Source organism: Chelonoidis abingdonii, chromosome 6 (genome assembly GCF_003597395.2).
Source record: "Chelonoidis abingdonii isolate Lonesome George chromosome 6, CheloAbing_2.0, whole genome shotgun sequence".
Lineage (NCBI taxonomy): Eukaryota > Metazoa > Chordata > Testudines > Testudinidae > Chelonoidis > Chelonoidis abingdonii.
This window is the reverse complement of record NC_133774.1, coordinates 97,644,994-97,669,207: the sequence shown is the minus strand read 5'-3', so window position 1 is coordinate 97,669,207 and position 24,214 is coordinate 97,644,994. Positions and strand designations below refer to the sequence as shown.

General features: G+C 42.6%; 1 protein-coding gene across 8 annotated transcripts in view; it reads right to left on the bottom strand.

Moving 5' to 3' along the window:
• TJP2 (tight junction protein 2) overlaps positions 1-24,214 on the bottom strand; it is a 96,760-nt gene that overhangs the window by 8,322 nt on the left and 64,224 nt on the right. For all 8 annotated transcript variants that reach the window (XM_032801837.2, XM_032801835.2, XM_075067269.1 and 5 more), the window contains 15 exons: positions 23,663-23,716; positions 19,153-19,277; positions 17,383-17,485; positions 15,912-16,557; positions 14,100-14,203; positions 13,740-13,893; positions 12,532-12,643; positions 12,296-12,432; positions 11,282-11,348; positions 9,371-9,521; positions 7,815-7,923; positions 6,536-6,746; positions 5,039-5,226; positions 1,761-1,856; positions 1,565-1,644 (listed from right to left, as the gene is read on the bottom strand). In XM_032801837.2, the coding sequence (XP_032657728.1) occupies positions 1,565-1,644; positions 1,761-1,856; positions 5,039-5,226; positions 6,536-6,746; positions 7,815-7,923; positions 9,371-9,521; positions 11,282-11,348; positions 12,296-12,432; positions 12,532-12,643; positions 13,740-13,893; positions 14,100-14,203; positions 15,912-16,557; positions 17,383-17,485; positions 19,153-19,277; positions 23,663-23,707 (2,328 nt within the window). In that variant the 5' untranslated portion in view covers positions 23,708-23,716. The remainder of the gene's footprint in view (positions 1-1,564; positions 1,645-1,760; positions 1,857-5,038; positions 5,227-6,535; positions 6,747-7,814; positions 7,924-9,370; positions 9,522-11,281; positions 11,349-12,295; positions 12,433-12,531; positions 12,644-13,739; positions 13,894-14,099; positions 14,204-15,911; positions 16,558-17,382; positions 17,486-19,152; positions 19,278-23,662; positions 23,717-24,214) is intronic.

The window sequence follows — 24,214 nt, the reverse complement described above, 5'->3', positions numbered from 1 at the left end:
TGTCTGCTGCCTTCACAAAGGGAGGGGTGAGGCTGTACCCAGCACCACCCGGGGCAATGTTTTCTGCCCCATCAGGCACTGTGCTCTCAACACGGAAGTGGGAACTATGGGATAGCTGAGGAACAGCTACCCACAGTGCACTGCTCCTGAAATCGATGGTAGCTTTGGACCGTGGACGCAAACAATCGATTTCGGGATCCCACTGTGGACACGCTAAACCGATTTTATTAGATCTGTTTTGTAATATCGGTTTAAGCTAATTCGAAATAATCGTGCAGTGTAGACGTACCCTGAGATACAAATATACTAACTCTGACATTGTGTGCACCTTTCACACTCTGTTTCCCATTTCTTTATCGCCTTTATTTACTTTCACATTTGCATAGAGATTTTCTTTTCTTTCCCACCCTCCTCATCTCTTTATTGTGCCCCGGCCCACTCATCTCCCCTCACCAGAATTATTTTTCCAGTCTTTGGGCTGATACTCATGTTGACTGAGTAGCCAGGACACAGCTCACATTTTCTCCTGATTATAGCCTCCTACCTATACTGCCAAAACTTAAAGCAAATATCCTCCGTAGGCCTCATCCCATGCAAACTACACTCTGGGAAAGGCTTCTGGGGTGAAATCCTGACTCACTTAAGTCAATGAGAATTTTGCCATAGAGTTCAATGGGGTTATGTTTTCACCTTGGCACATATTTATTTTGCCTACAGGGGTTCTTTCTCCCTCAGGCTTCCTGGTTGCCATCCCTGGAGTCTTGAGCTCCAGTGGTAATCTTTAAAAAAGTCAGCATTTGCTGACATTTCACACAGTTACCATAGCTATTTCCTATTTCAAATACATAGGAAGTAAGTGTTAAATATTGACTTTGTAATGGCCACGACTGCAGTTGGAACTTAGGATGCAGGTAAAAGTGGCCCTGGCAGTTGTAGGGTATGTCTCCACCACCAACGAAGATATAGGTGCATTGCATACCCACCTTTATCTTTAATTCAGTTGGCATGGCTAACAACAGTTGCGAACATGTGGCAGCACAGACTTTATCCTGGACTATCAACTCATGTACATAACCCGAGTCCTCAGCAGGTCTGTAGTGGGGTCATCACATCTTCACTACTCTTGTTACCCATTCTAGCTAGGTTAAAGCTAGTGTGAAAACGCCTACCTGTTCTACAATTACGCCTCACTTGCAGTGTAGATGTACCCATAGATACAGTAGAGCCAGGAGGACATTTTGCAACATTCTAGCTCTGTTCAAGCACTGGATCCTGGTGTGGTTTAAATTTAGGCAAGTCCACAAATAGCTTTTTTAAAAATCTGAACATTTAAATTGGATTAATATGGGGCCAAATTCATGGCTAACATAAGTGGGCTCACTTCTAATGTTGTCTCTGAAGCACACATTCAAAGGAAATTAATGAAATGAGAAAAAGAACAAAAATCAAGTAAGACTGGAGATCCAGTTTCCCTACAGTTCCAGCTTCATTTCAAATGCACATTAACCCATTTATTTTCTTGCATATTAATGGTTAGCAAACGTTTTTCACACAAATACTTTACCTGCTCAATAATTTGCCTCACAGTGTTCAAACGCACCACACCAGTCGATTTCTCTGAACCTGCATCTTTGGGTTCTGTCTCTGCAATGACAACAGATGGTTTTTTTCAGTTGTGAAATGAGTGTTCATATTACCCTTCCCCCAAAATTCAATGCTGAAGAGCCAAACTGCTGAAGAAAAAGTAATGAATGACTTACTGGCAGTTTGATACAGATCAGGCAAGTCATTTGACAGCTTTTCCATCGCTAGATCTGCAATGGGGCCAAATATCACCACAGGTCTCTTAAAACCAGCTGAAGAAAAAAAATATTTAGAAAGAAAGCCTTTACATATAAAATCACCATGGCAATGCATATTGAAACAAACATGCAGAAAAGGCTCAATTTAATCTTTAAGACTAATATCCTGGAAGTATCTAAGCTCCGTATTGTGTATTTTACACACACACACACACACACACACTCTCTCACTCTCATATATATATATAAAAATTATATATAAAATTCCTCTCTCGCCCCTATGGGTGGTATGTGTCTTCCTCAACCTCGGGTCCTCTACCAGAGGCCTGGCAGTTTGAGGGTTCTGCGCAGTATCTTAGCTGTTCCAGCACTGCACTCTTCTGGACAGAGAGCTCTGATGTTGTTCCTGGGATCTGTTGGAGCCACTCACCCAGCTTAGGAGTCACAGACCCGAGTGCTCCTACCACCACTGGGACCACTTTGGCCTTCACTTTCCACATCCTCTCTAGTTCCTCTTTCAGGCCCTGGTACTTCTCCAGCTTCTCATATTCCTTCTTCCTGATGTTGCTGTCACTTGGCACTGCTATATCTATCACCCCTATATCTTGATCACCACCGTTGTCTTCTGGTCCTTGTCTATTACCACGATGTCTGTTGATTTGCCAGTACCTGCCTGTCCGTCTGGATCTGGAAGTCCCACAGAATCTTAGCCCTGCTATTCTCCACAACCTTCTGTGGAATCTCCCATCTGTCTTGGAGGGTTAGGCCCATACGCTGCGCAGATGTTCCCTGTACACAATGCCAGCCACTTGGTTGTGCCGTTCAGTGTATGCTGTTCCTGCCTGCATCTTACATCCTGCACTATGTTTGGACTGTCTCTAGCCTCTCTGCACAGTCTGCACCTTGGGTCCTCTCTAGGTGGTAACCCCTGCTTCAATGGATTCTGGTGCTCAGTGCCTGTTCCTGTGCTGCTATGATCAGTGCCTCATGCTGTCTTTTAGTCCAGCCCTTTCCACCACTGGTAGGATTTCCCAATGTCAGCCACCTTCAGCTATCGTCGATGGTACATCCCATGCAGGGTCTTGTCTTCAGCCATGGCACTTCTTCTGCTTGGTCTTCTCCTCCCATGTCTGCTGCTGCCCAGGCATTCTCTCAGCAGCTCATCTTTGGGGACATTCTACTGATGTACTCCTGGTGTTCCGGGTTCATCCAGATAGTGGCTTTGACGCTTACCAAGCCCCGCCCGCCTTCTTTCCGCTGGTATATACAGTCTCTGGGTGTTGGACTTGTGGTGAAACCTCCGACTGCATTGTGAGGAGCTTCCGGGTCTTCACATCGGCAGCTTCCATGTCCTGCTTTGGCCAGCTCACATACCGGCAGGGTATCTGACATGACCGTACCGGCTAGGACGTATCTGTTATGGCTGTGGATCTTGTTCTTCCCACTGAGCTGGCTCTTCAGACCTGTCTTATCCTTTGGTGATACTTGGATGTTGCTGTCTTCCTTGCCTCCTCATCGTGGTTTCATGTGACTGTGGGACGCCAAGGTACTTGTAGCTGGTCTGTATGTCTGCTATGTGGCCCGCTGGTAGTTCCACCCCATCAGTCTTGACTACCTTCCCTCTCTTCACTACCATCCGGCCACACTTCTCCAGTCCGAATGACATCCCGATATCCTCACTGTAGATCCGCGTCTGGTGGATTAGCGAGTCGATGTCTTGTTTCATTCTTAGCATACAGCTTGATGTCATCCATGTAGAGGAGGTAGCTGATAGTAGTTCCACTTCTGAACCTGTACCCGTATCCAGTCCTTGTGATTATCTGGCTGAGGGGGTTTAAGCCTATGCAGAACAGCAGCAGGGACAGTGCATCACCTTGGTATATGCCGCACCTGATGGCCACTTGTGCAAGCTGCCTTGAGTTGACTTCCAGTGTTGTCTTCCATAGTCCCATTGAGTTCTTGAGGAAGGTCCTTAGTGTCCTGTTGACTTTGTATAGCGCCAGACATTCACAGATCCATCGTGTGGCGGCATTGAGTCGTAGGCTTTCCTGTAGTCAATCCAGGCTGTGCTCAGATTGGTCTGTCTAGACCTTGAGTCTTGGGCGACTGCTCTATCTATGAGCAACTGCTGTTTTGAGCCTCTGGTGTTGTTCCCAATGCCCTTCTGAGCTGTGCTCTCTCTCTCTCTCTCTCTCTCTTTTGGTTCCCAGTGATTCAATGCAGGACCCTTCCTAATGTGAAGGGACTTCATGTATGACTTACCAATTGGCAAAAGTGAGAGAGTCAGTCATTCACACACATGCTCTCCCCTACCCCCATTATAAAAAGTTGGAAGGGAGAAGAATGAAAAAAAGAAAAGCGCAAATAGTCCTTTACATTATTCAGAATCAAGACCAGCTGAGAGGATTCTGCCATTTGAGCATGTATAATACAATTTCACTAGTCTGCCCTGCAGACTGCCCTCGAAGCCACACTAAATGTTGTGAGACTACTCTTATGATTAAAGTTACAAACATGCTTAAGCATTTGCAGGGTCAGAGCACTTTACAGTGGCAAAGAGATGAGAGTGTGTTATTATTCCGAGGCCAATACAAGTAACATAATGGTCCTCGTAAGCCAGTGGGAGAGGGCCATATTGTGCTTGGTGACCTCTGAAAGTGTTTTTACTACTTTTTGTTTCTGTTAGCACAGTAGAACCAACACAGCACAGGAGAATGGAAACTATTCTTAATCATGCAACATCAGGAGAATTATTACAGGGACAAAAATTCTTCCCTCTGTTACATCCAGGTAACGGGATTACACCAGTGTAACTGAGGGTTGAATTTGCCCTAAAGAATCATTATTACAGGTGTCTATGAATGAGCCAGAAAGAACACAGCTAAACTTTCATATCCCAGGTTATGTTTGCAAGGCTGGCCAAAATATACCAAAACCAAAACACATGTTTACTTGTGACGTGAGCAAATTTGATGTAGAAGTGAAGAAGAAACAAATATGGACTTCCAAGAAGCAGTGTTTGCAGTGACACTTTCTAGAGCAGAGAACAGCTGCACTCAGAAGTTAGAGTCTTGACCAGGAGAATAGCATATTACCACTTTCTGTTATACTTTACATTTATCCTAGAGCCAAAGATGGGTGGTGGCACTTATTAAGTTGCCACATAAATGACAGTAACACTTGGGCAATAAAAGCAAGCTGTGAATAGGTGCTCAGTTCTGTAAAGTTTTGCTCACCCTCTCGCAGTAGAACTCGCTCGTAGGCTGGGAACTTTGTGCTAACAGACGCAATCGCTGTCAGATCTTCACGACTCTTTTTCAGATTCTTTTTCATTCCAGATCGTTGGCCACGCATTCTCCAGAAATCTGCCCTGTCACTCGAGCCATCTCTTTGGGCATTCTGAACACTGGCCATCTGCTCAGCTCTGAAAGGAACAGCATGGAATCCATTTGAAAAATACAATCAAAGGGAAAACATGCCACACTAAAGGAAGAACCTCAGCAGAATCCAGGATGTGAATTTGTAACTACAGCGGACAACTCGGCAGGTAGGCAATCTGTGGAGGGGTATCCAGAGACCCTTGCCATGAAGCAGGCAAAATTAATATCAGAGAGATACTCTGACTTGCCTCAGCAGCAAGGTTTATTGTGCATGAATCAATCCTCTGGCTGCTAAGGCAAATGACAAACGTAATGTATGCCAAGTAGCTGCTCAAGGAAAAGGTGGCGTATGTGGAGATGGAAAGAGAGGAAGCAACCCATCATGAAATGATGGGCAAATTGCCTAATGACTACCTCCTGTTCTCCATCATCTCTTCCTCAGATATCTTAAATTGAATCAAAAAGGTAAACCCCCTTGGTCAGATCAGTATAACAAGGAATAGACTAAGGTGCACCACACAGGAAAGGAAAACCAAGCAGGACAGCATGGAAGTACACTGTAAAGTCACTTTAAAAGTAACTTTAAGAACTTCTGTAGAGGAGAATTGAAGATTTTTTCTTAAAATAAAACTGACTATATTGAAATTTATATCACTTAGATACGACTTTGCTGCACTCTGAAATTCTTCATTAAAAGCACATCAGATAACCAATCACTTTTTAAAATATGTCTGAATTAACTGGGGTTTGGTAAAAGCAAATTTAGCAAAAAAAATTCCTACAACAGTACAGTCACCCTTAGTACTTCAAAGAATACAGTTAAAATTGTCAAGTCACGAAAACACATTTTCCCTAAGAACATGCAGCATACAGAAAAGTATTAGAGGCTTTTTCCATAGCACTTATCGCTGTAATACCAGAGTGCTTCACATATTCTATTTAATTTATCTTACCCTCTCCTACCTCAGATGAGAGAGATGAAAGTATTATTCCCATTTTTCAGATGGAGAACTAAGGCATGGAAAAAGTACACACCTAGTCCAAGATCTCACAGGAAGTCTACAGCAGAGCTAGGATTAGAACCCAAATCTCACAAGTCTGAGTGCAGTATCTTTGCTACAAGGCCATCTTTGCTCAGCTGTTACCAACTAATTCCATAGTTTTAAAAGCTGATTTTACACACATTATTATGAAGGTGATCACTTGAGGGATGGATGGTGTCCATGTTCTCTTCCCCTCCTTCCTCTTCCAAATGGGTTATACAAATGGTGAATAGGGTGGGAATAAAAAGTAGGTGATGGTGGGGAATCTCTTATTTTAAACATTGGGTGGGCAGGTGGGAAATCAATGTACCTGCTTTTATTTGGAATGATGCCCTTTTCCAGTTCATTTCCAATTCTCACAGCCAGCCAGTTACCCAGTTTGCCATCGTACAGTGTATCAACTACTCGGAAGATCTCCCCTCTGGTGAATGCTAAACTCTGTGGAGATTCCTTCTCACATTCAAAGTGACTCCTTATGAAAAATGAATCCCCTCTGCCACAGGCCATTATGTCTCTATACACTGAAAGACAAGACATGACATTTAGTTTAACTTGCTAAATAGATGTCCTATACCTTGCTGTGACAGTCTTCTGTGGGTGGTGTTTTACTCACCTGCACTTCAAGCCTACAACCTTAAATACTGTAAGTTAGTGAAGGAGAGATTAAACTGTAATTCTAGTCTAAAAACTTTGAAATTTCTCCTCTTCACCTCCAGGGTGGGAAGGAAAAGGTGAACTGGCATGTTCCCTATGCCTGCCCCCCTTTTATTCCCTAAAATCTCCCGCCCTTCTGATTCGCTCTGGAAGTTGTCAACATCATTGCTTTAATCAGCCAATGGAAGTGAGAGGTATGCTGCACTGCAGAGAAACACAAAACTGTTTTCCCTGCCTCGGGGTTTGCATCCATAGCATTCTCAACCACTGCCAGCACAGGGAACTGGATATTTGAACTGATTCCTCATGCAGCCCTGTCAGCTTTCCCAGCTCTCTCTCTATATTTCCAATTTTAAAATAATTTATGTATTACTAAGTGTTCTAGCACACACCAACGCGCGCATGCACAGAGTTATATGGAAAACCAAGCAAGCAAATATTTGTATTAGCTTATTGCCTCATGGATAAAAGCCCTGCATTGCTGACATCGGACAACAATCCCCCTACAGATCCCATGATTGAAGGGGAAGGCAGCAAGGAGCAGCATCTTGGCTGCTGAAGGTAGAAGCTACTGGGCATGGGGGACAAGAACTAAATGGTGGAGGTTCAGAGCTAGCAAGAGGTGCTTATTACAGGCTGGGTGGATGAGTAGAGGAGCAGGGCTCTTCTTCGTCCAGCTGAATGGTGAGGCGGCCAGTCCACCTCCCCTCCTCCACATGTCCAGAATGGGAGTAAGCTGGACATAAAAGCAATCATTTTTTCCAATACTTAAAATGAGAGCAATTAAAAGGTGTTTTGGAAAGCAAGAAATGAGAAACAGCATTTGTGATGTCCCCAGCAAAACACAGCTGAGTTGAAAGGTCTACTGTTCTTTTCAATGCCTGTCATTCTGAATCATAACAAACATTGTCACATCTTTGGTGCCAGGTGCCTACCTTCATATTTGCTCTGAGCCAAAATGGTCACAGTTTCACCTTTGGGAATTTCTAACAGGTAGAGAACAGCATCCTCCCGCACAATGCCTCTAAAATCCTGCGTGTTTACCTGATGCAAAAGAAATGTTTTAGGAAAAAATTAGTCTAATAAAGCCCTAAAAGAGGAAAGGAAAAGGCTGTTTTATTATGGTTAAAAAAAAAAGTATCATTAATACAGAGGTTCATTGGTTTATGCCAACGGACATTATAGGTGTGCAGAAGATGGATTACTTATAACTACAAATGACATCCTGAAAGTGCCCTGCCTTTAAGGGAACTCTGTGAAGGGCTACAAAATGCCTGAACATGGGCACAGATGGCCAGGGTACATAAGGAAAGGTCCATTTCCAGGTAAGGATATATCTGTTTCCACATAGTATGCTGTTCTGTAATTAAAATCCCACGTATTCCAAGTATATTGTTGTGCTAAGTAATCAAGGAACTTCAAATAATCTGATGCACTGGTGTGCTCCAGATGGTTATAATTCATCACAGGATTGTACCCTAGTTTCAATATCATCCAGACGCATTCTGGTCACCTAGAGTTGTGAGTACATTCTTGTGGTTGCCTCACTTGCACTCACCCTACCCCCTTTTCCATGTGTGTCTCAGCTGTTTATTTGGACATAGAAGTGATGTCCACTCCCTTGGACCAACTATGAGGCACTAGGGGAAGAGCTGTACTGGAGTGCAGTGACTCCCAGTGGAAGGTCTTTGGGCCAGTCAGGGTCTATTTGCAGGAGGAAAGCTGAGAGAGAAAAATGAGACAGTGAAGGAGAATCAACACTTCAGAAAAGGAGTTACTATTTCAAAACCTGTTCAGGCCAGCAACCAATTAGAGAAATGAAAACATGAGAAACAGGGGACTATGGGACTGAGACAGACCCCACTGAAATCAAGTTAGAATCTTTATTGACTTCAGAGTGCTTTTGGATCAGGCTCAATGGATTTAGACAGGAGAGAAAACTCAGGAGGACGACATGATAGACAGAAAAAGGAAAGCCACAGTCTTAGAAGAGATTTTTGGGGTAGAAAAACAACAACAACGAGGAGGGAAGCCTAAGGAGTTTTGATAAAATAACATCTATCACCTTTTATTCACTAAAATGTGAGCAAAGGGAGGGAGAAAATCATCAGGTCACAGAGGGACAACAGCTAAATGATGTGTGGGAGAGAGGGGAAGATACTCTGGTCTCATGCTCTGTGGTCTGTTTTCTCAGCTGGAGACGGGAAGAGTCACTAGTGAGTGTATCCACTTCTATCTTTGGGCATTTGTGTTGTGTAACACTTCTACCAACTGCTTCTCCTATTGAATCTTAAATTTCAACAGCAGAAATCAAAATTTAGGAATTCAGATAAAAAAAATCATGCTCTAGGAACAGTGACCCTGTCCCTAGGAATAAAGTAATATGGATTTTTTTTTTCCATATTGATAAAAGTAAAGAAAGCAAATCGTTTCACATGGTTATCAAGGAACAAGCAGTTTTAGTTGCAGTGCTGAACATTTACACTGATACCTTAAGAATCTGATCTCCTTCCTGTAGCCCCTCCTGGTCAGCTGAGGTGCCTTCTTGAATTCCAGCGACAAATATCCCTACGTCATTCCCACCTGCCAGACGTAGACCCACACTGTCTCCTTTCTTGAATTTTACCATCTTCGTATTAGGACTAGAGTATTCAAATGAAGAAAAAAAGTCAAGCCAAATATTATACATATGACACCCATCATTTGTAGGAAGTAAACTTAGGCATGCTTGCTGTCAATCTCCCTACGGTATTTATATGGCCCCATCACTGTACTATGTGAGCATCTCTCAGTCTTTCACGTATGTCTCCTCACAATACCCCTGTGAGGTCGGGTAATGCTATTATCCCGGTTGCACAGATGGGGAACTGAGGTATAGAGAGGCTAAGTGACTTGCTCAAGGCCACAGAGAAAGTCTGAGACATAACTGAAAATTGAACCCAGGTCTCCCCAGTCCTTAGCTAGAACCCTAACCACTGGACCATCTGCCTCACATAGAAAGCTGTTTTTAAAATATACCAGTTTAAATTAATTATAAGCAATCACACACAGATTTTTTTCTCCTCTCTACATTATGCAGAATGCAGTGTAATACTCCACCAGGTAATTAATAGGGGAGTCAGATAACATGGAATTCTTCAGACTCTCTTTTGTTGGCAGAGTGTCAAGAATGCCCAATTGGTAAGTTGAATCAATTTTCTCTTGTTCCAAAGAGACAGCAAGTACTGGAGTAAGTTCAGCTTTTTCTCTGCCAGAAATGCTGTATGCCTGGATGACCTTCACATACTTGGAGGACACTGGCTTTCTGTTATCATTCACTCAACATACCAGTTACAGCCTGTACCATAAATTCTCTTCAACTGAACCATAACTAAACACTGCTATGGATAATGGGTACAAATTTATATATCTGCAATACACAGGACTTGACCTTGAGGCAGCCTTTCAGAAGTTTATCAGTTCTCAGATCTTTAAGCCTAACTCTCTGCTGGAACTATGGAATAAACAGATCTTCAATTCCCCTTCTTTAGGGATCACCTGTTCAATCCAAAATCTCGAACTGATTTATTACTCTCTCCCCAACACCAGCCCATTTCCCCATTTAATAATTTACATTAAAAAAGTATCCAGGTTGTATTCCTATAAAGCACCTTAGTGATTTCAAATATCAGACTCTAGACAGTCAAAGCTCTACAGGTCAACATTACTACATTTAACCTGAGGGTAGATTAAAAAAAATTAGGTCCTAGGTCCACAGACATTTTGTTCCTGCTTTTCGGTGTGCAGATTCCACAGCTGCATACAGTACACAAACTAGGGATTGAGAAGATACACATTTAGCTGCAAAAATCTCCAGCTTGTATATACACAACTGTGGAATGGGTGTGCACAAAAGCAAGCACACACACACACACACCCCACTCCCAGACCTTAGGACTTACTTTATGATAATCCAGCCTCTAAAGTTTTATCTTTTTCAAAGTTATCAATGCCCTTTTTATAGATTATTTTAATCTAATATGCAGAGAGAAATGTAGAGGAGGCGATCCAAGGACCATGCATAAAGATACATACCTACAATTGCAATTGTGTTTGTGCGTGCAAATTGCAAAGGTATGTATTTAACTAGCAATCTGCATTTACAATCCGTCTATGAAATCGGGGACTGAACATACAAATGTAGGGGCATGCATTCTTGTGCATATACATTAGGCCTCCTTTTTTAAAACTAAGTTCATCCTAAATGTTGTCATGTATTTAATACAGAATCCAGGTTACCTTTTCTTGACATAGGACTGTTTAGGGGAAAACCACTACGAATGCATGAAGAAAGCAGCCAAAGAAAATAAAAAAAGCAATATGGATAGATGTTGAGAAAAAATAGGTGTTGAAAGCAGCATACCCGTATATTGCTTCATCTTCAGGACTAGGTCGAAGAAAGGTTCTTGGGGCTACTTTTGGTTGAGATACTGTGTATAAAAACCACAAAGTTATCTAACTGACAAACCAGACAGAAAAGAATGAAAGGTTTTCAGTTACAGGCAGCAGTTACAATAATATCACGTATGCCAGCAAAGAGTGCAGATCTGCAGCCTAAAGCACACAGCACTCTGACGTCAGTGTCCAAAAGTAAAAAGTAACTAAAAGAACAAATGTCAAGGCAGTAAATTAACTTGTGATTTCAGGCTCATCTCTCAATTATGTAATCCTTGTCAAATGTTTTTTCCCCCTCCAATTTTCTTTTTGTCAGGAATCTGTTATTCAATCTCTTGCTCCAATTGTTCTCTTTTAAGGTCTCCCCAAAGGCCAGTCAGCCTATTCCAGCCAAGAAGGCTGGATGTGAATTCACTCTGAGCCAATTTGTGCCAACTGTCAATCAGCTGGGGATGATGGTGATAAGAGATGCCTTCAGACCATACCTTCCTGGGAGATAACAGAGCCAGGATTTTGTCAGTACAATTGCATAGATTCACTTCTGAGGATAAGAGCACTCAACCTACATTTAACCTTTGTGCTTTATCTTTAAGCTCTCTCCTGTCCTCTCTTTTCAATGGAATGAAGACTTGGTTATTTAGTTCTTTATTATAGATAAGAAGAATTGCAGGCTACTCTGCACAGGAACTGCCATACTAGATCAGATCTGTGGTCCATCTAGTCTAGCATCCCATCTCTGACAGTGGCTAGCACCAGGTGAGGAAGGTGCAAGAAACCCTGTAGTAGACAATTATGGAATAATCTGGTGATCCACAGGAAAAGTTTCTTCCTAACTCCCTCCAATTTGCGTTTGGCTTAATTCCTGAAGCATGATGGTTTATACCCCTTAGAATTCTCTTCCCCCCGTTCCTCCCTCCTGCCAGCTAATGGGTTTTGTTTGCAGGGAAAAAAACATCTCAAATTGGACATTTGTAACTCTGACCTGGCGGGTCATCTTTGTACTTTGGTTCTTTGTTTGTGTCAGTGACGATGACAGCAGCAGCTATATCACTGGTTGATTTAAAAGGCGTGGGCATTGCTCCCATCCTGGACAACCTGTTGGGTGGATCCTCTTTTGTACTTAACAAAAAGAACAACAAATTGAGAACATTAAAACAAAATTTCATATACATTAAAAATGTCTTATTTAGTAAGAAAAAGAAGAGCAATACTTCCTACTTTGGCTTTTCCTTTAGTTTTTCATTGGAGGAATGAGAGTCGAAATCAGAGTGATGTAATTTTTGGTCATCTTGAGGGGAGCTTGATCGGTTTGACTCAATTTCGGAAATATCTATTGAGAGAACAGTATCTTAAAACAGACTTACTGTATTGGTCTTCAATTTCATTGCACATTTATCCACATCTACTTACTTGCAATAATCTCAAGATACAAAATATGAAATATTTATAAACTATCCCCTCTGGAAAAAAGATTTGAGTGTGCCTAGGGCTAGAAAGAGAAATGACCTGCACCTCTCAGAGCTTCTGTCTCCCACAAAATATTTCAGGAAGGTTTTATAACTTCCAGAAAGAAATTCCAAGGAGCATCAAAAGCAAGCGTAAACTTTTCCCAACTATTATTAACATCCTACAGGTTTGAGCTCTTGCTAGAAAAACGCACCAAACAGAGGCCTATCTTTATTGTTATAGAAATAAGAGAACTATAAAATGAAGAGGAGATAGTGGTTGTGAAGAACTGAAACTGAATCTTGCATAGTAAAAGATTAAATAAAAAGAAAATGGCTTGTCGGTCATTGCCCTCCACAATTTCTTCTTTGAAAGTCCAGAGGGTTCACTGTTAAACAACATGAAGCTGAGCTGTCCTTCAGAGAGAAAAACAATTTTCCCTGTAGCTCACAAATTCAAGCCACAACCCATTCTCAGCAGGAAAAGCTCCAAGAAGCTGCACTGAATATTCTCCACCAGAAACACACTTCCTGAATCAATTAACAGCATCATGTTTCCAGTGAGGCACCAGCACCCTTCCCAAAGCAGGAATGTTGGAAGGAGTGGAAGTGTCCTTAGAGTGAAATAAAACTGAGCTCATCCGACCATTGTCATGAATCAGGCCTTGCATTAAAATGACTTTCCTTCTAGCCATGGTGAGTTGGGCTTTGCTTTGTTTAGTCAACATTACTCATGAATCAGCTAGAAAGGTCACTGAATGACACAAGGCCTGCTGAGTGACTGAAGGTTCTTCCTACACCAAAGGAAAATGGGTCTTCTGCTTCTGTGTCTTTCTACAAAATAGTTGCAATATCGGTACCAATCAAATACGGTACTTGCATTACCACTATCCTATGAGAAATGCTTTATATAAACAGCTTCACTTTCTGTTTACACAGGGAGTAGAACTGACATTACCTTTTGGCCCTAAGACACCTCACCTTCTATTTCTGAGTCACTGTCATGCAATGAAGGGATGTTGAGTAGTGTCTGTTTTCTGTCTCTGAGGACTACCAACTGGAGTTTTCCTCGTGATTTCTCAATCAATTTTCGGGCATCAGCTAGCGACATGTTCTCTGTCACTGTACCATTAATCTGCACATATAAGGCAAAAGTACCATTATAAACAAACACAAATGGCAATAAGAAGTCATATCAAAGCTCAGATCTGCTCATCCTCTTTCCAGTAAGCAGATGTTCTAATTAGGTTTTCAAATTAAAAAACCCCAAAACACCTCAGCCCAGAAAGCAGCATTGTAACACATATATGCAGCTTCAGCGTGCCTTTGTTCACAACACACCTTGAGTATTATGTCTCCTTCAGACAGATTACCATCTTTAGTTGCCAGGCCAGTACTGGTCATTTCTTTTATGAAAATCTGACTTCCAAGTCTGAGACCATACTCTAGAAAAGGAAGAAAAAAACCACAGCCTGTAGTCTGGCAGAATGAGTAAGTGTTTACATCTAATAACTACACTGTGTACACATCAACCACAATGACATGCAACACAGCACATTATAGTAAAAGGGAATCAGGCCCCTTAAGAAGCAGAGGTAACATGGTGAGACTCAAGGACGGGACATCAGTCCTACACTGCCAACAGTCTCACATGTCACTTTAATGACAGGTTTTTGTACCTAATGGGTCAGATTCTCTCCTGTGCCATATTCTGCTAGCGCAGAAGGCTAGGGAGGGCAGTGGGGGCATCTAAGGTGGCATTTATGGTTCCCCGACTCTCAAATGGCAGCGGCTCGTCATGGCAGCAACTTAGGATAACTTAGCATAGCCCCTAAGAGACTACAGTATTTGAGGAGTGGAGCCATAGTCCCTCCCCTCCCTAGATACACCCCCTATGTTGGGGGATAGGAAGGGAGTTGGCTCTCTGGCTTTATGCCAGGACAGTCCCATCGCCAGTGGAGTTCTCAGCAGGAGAGCTGTGGCTAGATTCCAGCGCAGCTCCCGTAGCATAGAGAGGCCCAGACCACTGTCTTCTATTTTAAAAAGTAAAATATCTGTTTTGAAAGCAGCCTGTTCCAGAATTGTCAAATTAAGCTATTTTCCCATTTTCAACACCATCACATACAAAACAGGCTGCTACAGCTCTGAATGGTCATGGTGTTTTTGTACCACCTGCTAGCTACATACAAACTTCTTAAGCAAAGTCATTAAACAGATTTTCTCTATTACCTCTGTATGCATTATCTTCACATATGGGAGCATAATTTTTTTTGGTAAACTCATAATGAAAGTGATCCTGTCATGTGCAAAATTAATTTTTATTTAAAAAAAACAAAACACAAGCCTCCCCCCTCCACCAATGCTGTTAAGATAGATGCAGTGGTGTGTTCCAGATTTAGAAGAACAGGTTTGCTCCTATGGAGAGATGATTTACAATATGCCAAGTGCCCCCATGCAGTGGATTTCTATAAATCCCAGGAAGACAGGATTTATAAAGTGAAATCCTGACATAACCCAATCTAAAGTGTAGTTTTGTTGCACGACATATGTATTTTTGTGATACTATTAAAATCAACCCCCCCACACACACCCGTGCACCCTCCAATGTTTTGCTAAAAGTTTACCTTTTAATTACTCTAATGATGAATGAACTAGTTCTAGTTTGAACCAGAACCTGAGCCATTAGAGGTGCACGTATCAACCCAAACTATACTTTTGGAAACCTTGCCTGCCTTCCACTAAAGCAAATAACCTAAACTAAACCAAACACTAAAAGACAGGATGCAGCATGTTCTCTTTAATCTATAAGTGCTAGGTATAAATTTAACTTTGGTGTAAATTTAACCATGTTCAAAAAGTCATGGATTCCATCAGAACTGGAAGGGTAGTGAGCTCATAGGAGCAAAGAACGAGAGTGCACAGTGACCCAGAGAGACTAGAGCAGTGGATGGCACAGGCAAGGAGGAAGTCCCATGTCCAAGGACAAAGAGTAGATGGCACCCATACACAATGGTAAGGCAGTGGAGGAGGAATGTAGGTAAACAGTTGTACGTAGAGTATTAGAGCCACCCACCCACCCAATAGCCAATGGAAAGAACAGCATTTTCCCATCCCTTCACCAGAGGCATTTCCCACCTCCCCCCCCACGGTTACCTTCATTCGGTTTGCTTTTTGTTAGGAGAACACTGATAGGTCTATCCTGGTACTGTTGTCCTGGGTAGCCATGTTGGCGTCGTGGTTCAAGAGAGGGGCTGTGGGAATTCAGTCTGTCTCGACTATGACTCCTTGCTTCCCTGTCGTATCTAGGGTCAGGCTGATGTCTGTAACTGTAATCCCTGGGTGGGCTGTAGTCACCAGCACCACGTTCATAGCCATCATCCCTGTCGATGCTCCTGCCCCTGCTCCAGTCTCTTCTGTGTTCTCGGTCCAAGCTTCTCTCCCTGTCGATGCTCCTGCCCCTGCTCCGGTCTCTTCTGCGTTCTCGGTCTAAGCTTCTCTCCCTGTCGATGCTCCTGCCACGACTTCTATCCCGGCTGTAGCTGCGTTCCCTGCTGTGGTCTCTGCTGTAGTTGCGCCCTCTATCTTGATCTCTTCGGTAACTCCTATCAGGGCTGTTTCCCCAGCTTTGGCTGCGACCTCCATGGCCGCTATGCCAGCTCCGATCACTATAGCCACTTCGAGCACTCCTGCCATCAAATTCTGCTGGGTCATCCAGTATATCGAAAGCTCTATCATCATGGTCAAGAGAAGGGCTTCTCCTTAGAGCGGTGAGCTGCACTTTCCGTGGTCTTTTCACTACCTGTTTGTATTAAACACAAAACAAAAACAAAGAAGAGAACCAGCACCTCTCTCAACATCCATTTTAAATCATATTCCAAATGCTGAGAATCTCAAATGCTATGTCATAAAAGCAAGAGCCTCTAAGCAGCTTATTGTTCAAGAAGCTTTGTTTTCAGAACACTGTGAAGTGATATGGTTAAAATTCTATGTTGGTTGTTAGAAACATCCCCTTAGTTTCATCCTTCTAAACAGAGCAAGAGTGTTATGGTTTTTTAAATTGCTTTAAGGGCATAAGTTGATAAAGTAATTTTTTTAAAAGGCTTCTAAAAACTGTGCTGTGCCCAAGCAAACAATATTCTCTAGTTAAGGGAGGTAAGGAACGTGCTAAGCCTGTTTAGATGTAAGCTCTTTGGAAAGGGACTGTACATTGTGTGTCTTGTACAGGGCACAGCATGTCGTCTCCATCTTAATAAACAAATGAAAAAGAAAGAAAGGCAACAACAGAGACATTAACTGTGGTTGGTCATATGGTTAAGACACTGCACTAAGATTCAGGAGATCTGAGCTCATTTTCCTGCTCTGCCACAGACAGGCTCCTTGTGCTACACTGGACACGTCACCTAATTCCTCCCCACTTGCTTCAGTTCTCCAGCTGTAAAACAGGGATAATAGTCTCCTCTCCCCACACACAGTCTGGCTTTTTTATTTAAATTGCAAGCTCTTTAAGACATGGAAGGTTTTACTGTGTGTATGAACTAGTGTATATACCTAGGACAGCAGGTACTGATCTTGGTTGGGGTTATAGGTACAACTATATGCAAAGAATTAGTAATTGTTAACTTACAATGGCAGCCACTTTCCCACTTTTTCTTAACTGCTGAACTGCAAAAGAATGGGGAACATTTTCCATTGGGGTCCCATTAACCATGACCACCCGGTCATTTTCTCTACAAAAGAAGTACATGATGGATTAGAAGGGACATCCTGTAATTTTCAAATTAAATTCCACTTTTGTTCTAAACGTTCTGTGCATTCACTAACAAAAAACAGAACACAAGCTATTCTTAAACATCCGTATTAGTTTATATAAACTGGGATAGCTTAAATAAGGCCACATGCTGAAGGCTTCTTCCAGTTTTAACAATTCATTGATTGTTGGTGGGTTTTGGTTTAAATGTCTCTATGTGTGATTGATTGATGTGCTGACTCCAGGATCAACAATAACTTACAAGACAGGGTGGGTGAGGTGATATATTTTATTGGACTGACTTCTGTTGGTGAGAGAGACAAGCTTTTGAGCTACACAGAGCTCTTCTTCAGGTCTGGGGTGGGTACTCAGATTGTCACAGCTAAATATAAGGTGGAACAGATTGTTTAGCATATGCATATATTCCAAGAGACCATTCAAGGTCAAATGGCCCATTAACACGCCTCTAGTTATATGGGGGAAAGACACGGGTGTGTGTGTATGGTAGTGGATTACAGATTGTTGTAATAAGCCATAAATCCAGTGTGTCTATTCAGTCCATGAATACATGGCTACAACACTGTAAACAATAACTTACAAAATCTGTTAAGGGTCAATGGGTGCATTCTTTTAAACCATTTTAAGAATTTTACCTCCAGCAGAGGTTTCCACAGCCACATTAGAACTACAGCCTTTATTCCACCTGATGCTATGGCTTGAATTGTTATAGCTACAACATTCCACAAATGTTGTCAAGAACTGTTTGCTTACAGTTCTTGGCAAGGTTATTGTACAGTTCTGCCCACTCTGGAAGAAGATTTTTCTGTTGTAAACCAACCGTGCTAGCCAAAAAAAAAAAAAAAAAAAAAAAAAAATCGCACTCTGGACATTAACCCCTAGCTAATCTAGGTGAATATGAGCAACTAGCTAAATTTTAGAGGGAAAAAAGATTAATCTCTAGGGGGATGTGAACAACCTTTTTTCTGTAAAATTTCTCACACCACAACTCCACAAGTAAGTCGCCCTAGCACAGATAATGCCATTGGCATTTTAACTTCTGTGTTGTCTGACCCTGGTCACAGCAGTTCTAGATGACACAGTCGCTAAAACAGAGGCAGTCACTGTTGGCTGGTCTACATTTAGCATCCCCACATTCCTATGGCTGGTGGAGCTACACAAGCAGCATAAATAATGGAAAGTTTCAAGAAAACAGATCTAGTGCACACAATGCCTAAATGAAGACATCATGCAAACATATTAAATGTGGAGGCAAATTGCTTAAGATATTATTGTGTTAAGGGCCAACATTATAATGCTGAAAGCTTTGAAAGCTGTCAACAAGGACACTGGGTATGTGAGGAAGGCTGCCATGAGAAGTAATATCCTGTTAAAGTTTTTTTTTCTTAAAAACACAAAGACGACATGCTTATGTACAGAACAATACAATATACCACCATTAAAGTAGATTAACTTGTTTATGAGATAAAGAAAAAAAGGAGGTATGATTTCATTTAAAATACAGACAGTTGACACACAAGTCTACAGAAAAACAGCCTGGATCACGTCACTGGGCAGGCTCTCAAATCAAACCTGCACCTTTATCTGCAAAACATTCCAGTCATGGAGGATATAAGGAAGCACACTTACTGAAGTAATCCATCTGCTGGGCCACCTGGGAGGACATCTGAGATAACTATGGACGTTTCACCATTTTCAAAATGAGGGTTGTCTCTGCCACCAGAAACTGCAATCCCAAACCCTCTTTTTGAATCCTAAAAAAAACCAAACCCACACATACATAAAACAGAACTGAACACGATTACATTTCAACATGGAGACAGAGATTATGATTAAGCCAACAGACTGTCATCCCAGCAACACTCACTTTAGATAGAAAAATGCGGTTCAGATGAAGCGTTGCATAAACTAGAATGAAAAAACAATCCACAAAAGTAACCAATTTGAAGTTTCCATTGTGAAAGTCAAAAACCAAGCAGGCATGTCATCCTCTGACCAATAAAAATGATAAGAGGACTCGCTGTTTCCTGTGCGATCTCTTGTTTTTTCCCCACCAATGCTAACAATTCACACTGAATTAACTGCCGAGTAGAAAGCTGCAGTTGATTAGAATGCTCAAGACTCTGGAGCAGTTTTTCTAGCAATTAACAACTGAACATGCAACACTAGCTAAATTCTAATTACTACTTCATGAAAGAGACTATGCAAAATTGTTGCTGATAAAATAAAGCTACAAATGTGTACTAAGTGTCTGGTGTCACCATCCACCACCCCAAGCAGTGCATTAATAGATCATGAGGTATCTATGCCAAACCTGCCTCTGAAGAAAGGGTAGGCTGTCATAACATGAGGCTTTTGGAATGCTTGAATGTGAACCAGAAAAGCATATACTGGGGCAATGGAAGAGGAAGCAAGACTTGTATCTAAACCAGAACCCCAGTAAATCCTGAATGCAGAGAAGTACAACAGAGTGTGCAGTGGGTGTATGTGTATATATTATATATATAAAATTTAAAATTCTCCTCTCACCCCTATGGGTGGTATGTGTCTTCCTCAACCTCGGGTCCTCTACCAGAGGCCTGGCAGTTTGAGGGTTTTGCGCAGTATCTTAGCTGTTCCTAGCACTGCACTCTTCTGGACAGAGAGCTCTGATGTTGTTCCTGGGATCTGTTGGAGCCACTCACCCAGCTTAGGAGTCACAGGACCCGAGTGCTCCTACCACCATGGGACCACTTGGCCTTCACTTTCCACATCCTCTCTTAGTTCCTCTTTCAGGCCCCTGGTACTTCTGCACGCTTCTCATATTCCTTCTTCCTGATGTTGCTGTTCACTATGGCAACTGCTTATCTAATCAACGGTTGTCCTTCTGGCCTTGTCTATTACGACGATGTCGGTTGATGGCCAGTACCTGCCTGTCCGGTCGGATCTGGAAGCCCACCAGAATCTTAGCCTGCTATTCTCGTCACAAGCACTTCTGTGGAATATCCCATCTGGTCTTGGGAGGGTGACCCAATAGTGCGCAGATGTTTCCTGTACACATGCCAGCGCATTGGTTTGCCGTTCAGTGGTATGCTGTTCCGCTGCATCGACATTCCTGCCACTATGTTTGGACTGTCTCTTGAGGCCTCTCTGCACAGTCTCATCTTGGGTCCTCTCTAGTGTGACAGACCTGCTTCAATGGATCTGGTGCTCAGTGCCTGTTCCTGTGCTGCTATGACATGCCTCAGTGCTGTCTTTTAGTCGGCAGCCCCTTTCGCAGCACTGGTACGATTCCCAATGTCAGCCACCTCAGCTACCTGTCGATGGTACTCCAGCAGGGTCTGTCTTTGCCATGGCACTTCTTCTGCTGGTCTTCTCCCATGTCTGCTGCTGCCTCAGGCATTCTCTCACCAGCTCATCTTGGGGGACATCTTACTGATGTCTTCCTGGATGTTCCGGGTTTCGTCAGGCAGTGACTTTGACGCTCCACGGCAAACCCCGCCCCCTTCTTCCCGGCTGGTTAATAGGAACAGTCTCTGGTACTGATGCTGGGGGTGGAAACCTTCCATGCATTGGAGGAGCTTCCGGGTCCGTCCCAATCGGCAGCCTCCATGTCCTCCTTGGCCAGCTCACTATACCGGCAGGCGTATCTGCTTGACTGCAGGGCGTACTGTTGATGGCGTGGATCCTTGTCTCCCACTGAGCTGGCTCTTCAAGGACCTGTCTTATCCTTGTGATACTTGGATGTTGCTGTCTTCCTTGCCTCCTCAATTCGGGTTTCCCATGTGACGGTGGGATCGCCAAAGGTACTTGTAGCTGGTCTGTATGTTTGCTATGGGTGGCACCGGGTAGTTCCACCCCATCAAGTCTTGATACTTCCCTCTCTTCACTATCCATCGGCCACACTTCCCATCGAATGACATCCCCGATATCCTCAACTGTAGATCCCGTCAGGTGGAATAGCAAATCGACTGTCTTGTTCATTCTTAGCATACAGCTTGATGTCATCCATGTAGAGGAGGTGGCTGATGGTAGTTCCACTCCTGAACCTGTACCCGTATCCAGTCCTTGTGATTATCTGGCTGAGGGGGTTCATATATATATGGACACACACATACACACGTGCATGCACACACACACTCTACACTCAGAGTGTGTGTGTGTACACATACTGATCATTTAGTACAGCTGGAAAGCCAGTAGCATCTGCTATATTTAATGGAACAATTTAAGTCACATTTCTGTCTGGTTTGTTTAAAAAACACAACTTAAAGTTACTTGTTACATCAAAGTTCACTATAACTGAAACATTAAAGAAAACATTTTTTTCCTCTCTCCATTTTTTCAGTTTAATTTATGTATTTCACAGCCCTTTCTGTGCTAGCCATATCCCACTGACAGCAGTGGCAAAACTCAGTTCTCTCAATAGGAGCAGGGGAAGGCCAATAAATAGTTTTATGAAGTTGATTGGACTCACTGAGCCTTGGTTGACAATGGCCAGGTTCAGGAGGCCTCAAGCTAAAAACAGCATAGAATTAAGACTTGATCCACTGACAGAGCTAATGGCGCTTGTTATCTCAAGAAGCTCTAGACCATTTGGGCAGCAGCCTTAGATGGTATAAACTGACACAACTTGGCCCAATGGGAACAATGTTAACTAAACCATGTTGTGTGTTACAGTATTTTCTATTCCTGTTTTTCCAGTTAAATGTGTACTTTGGTGTGGATATAACAAAGTGTAAATGTACTGTGTACCATCAAAGGCACATAGGATGGACAGTGCAGCCAAGTAAACATTACTGTCCAATCCCCAACTATTGCATTTCTTGACTGAATTTAACCATTGTATTTAAGAGTGGGTTTTTGAAGTGGTTTTGTATTTGTAATAATTAGCACAAAATTATTAGACTCTTGCTTTATTCAGGGTACAGGAGGGATGATGCTCTGTGAATGAATTAGGGGTTGTGTTGTGAAGGAGGCTGTTGTCTGTAGGACCTCTGCCTCATTTAAGCAGAGCAGCCACTAAAATGTAAGGTAAATAAGCTGCAACCTTTAGCTGATCTCTGGCCATCCAAATGGCCTGTGGGGGCCAGAGTCAGGCAGGACAGAGAGAGAACATCATCGGAACTGCTCTATTCTGTTCCGGGGCCTGGAATGTCCAGGCAATGCAGAAGTGTGTAGTACCATCCTTGCAATCCCCAAAATATACAGAAATAAAATTTGTTTTCAAAAGCTAGAAATATCTGACATTGCCTTTAATAGAGGAAAAATGAGAGCTGTACATGTTGTACTAGCCCCTCATGTAATAGCAGCATATGCATTTGATAATTATGATTAAGACTAAGATTTAGTTATTGGTATTTGTAGTAAAGGTCATGGACAGGTCACAGGCAATAAACAAAAATTCACAGTCATGACCTGTCCGTGATTTTTACTATAAATACCTATGACTAAATCTTTGCTCCTAGGCCCATTGCTCCAGAGGTGAGGGCTGACTGCCTCTGGCGGCCCGCGGCTCTGAGGCCCCTGGGGACTGCTCTCCTGGCGGCCTCTGGGGCCGCCGCCCCAGACACCCCCGGGGCCACTGCTGTTTGGGCAATCCCCAGGGCTGCCCCTGGGACTGATGCTCGGGCGATCCCCAGGGTTGCTGCTCCGGCGGCCCCCAGGACTGCTGGTGCTTGAGCACTTCCCAGGGTCAGCTGCATCAGCCACTGCAGCTGCAGAAGTCATGGAAAGTCATTGAATCCGTGACTTCCACAACCTCTGTGACAGAATCACAACCTTAATCATGATTACAATATTTTTTACATCAGATTCTACTCTTCAGTATAATGGTATACATTTCCATTGATTTCTCAATGTATTTGCAATGTAGCTCCACATCTGAGATTATGAAGTGCTCCTGGTAACCATATCTGCTAACAGAGTTATCCTGTTTTTGTATTATGTTAGTCAATTACACATTTATCTATTTGGCTGGTACATATTGCATTTAGATCACCACTGCTCAAAACTGAACAGTAATAAAGATGGAATTTTAATGGAGTCTTTTAACCAAGTTTCAGCTCCAAATAGGTTAATAAAAATTGTAGTAGCATATGTTTAAATAAAAGCAGCAATAGAGCATTTGAAAACTAAAAATATAAACACAAGCTCTCACCTTTTGTAAGGTCACAGTGTACTGTTCCCATATCAGCTCTTCCATGCCTGGGGCCTGTTACACAAAAACCAAAAAGCAATTAACCAACAAGCAACATAAACAAATAACTACCCCAAAATAAAATCTGGAAGATCCCATTTCAGAAACTGTTGAAACAACTATTTTAAGTATGCGATGGAGTTGGCTGCAGAACACATTTGTTTTTATGTCAAATGACAATGAGACTAACCAAAAAAAATTGGAGAGGGAATGTATATTAGAATTTAGCAGGTTATATATATATATAGATTCATAGATTGTAGGGCTAGAAGGGACCTCGAGAGGTCGTTGAGTCCAGTCCCCTGCCCTCACGGCAGGACCAAATACTGTCTACACCATCCCAGATAGACATTTATCTAACCTACTCTTAAATATCTCCAGAGATGGAGATTCCACAACCTCCCTAGGAAATTTATTCCAGTGTTTAATCACCCCGACAGTTAGGAACTTTTTCCTAATGTCCAACCTAAACCTCCCTTGCTGCAGTTTAAGCCCATTGCTTCTTGTTCTATC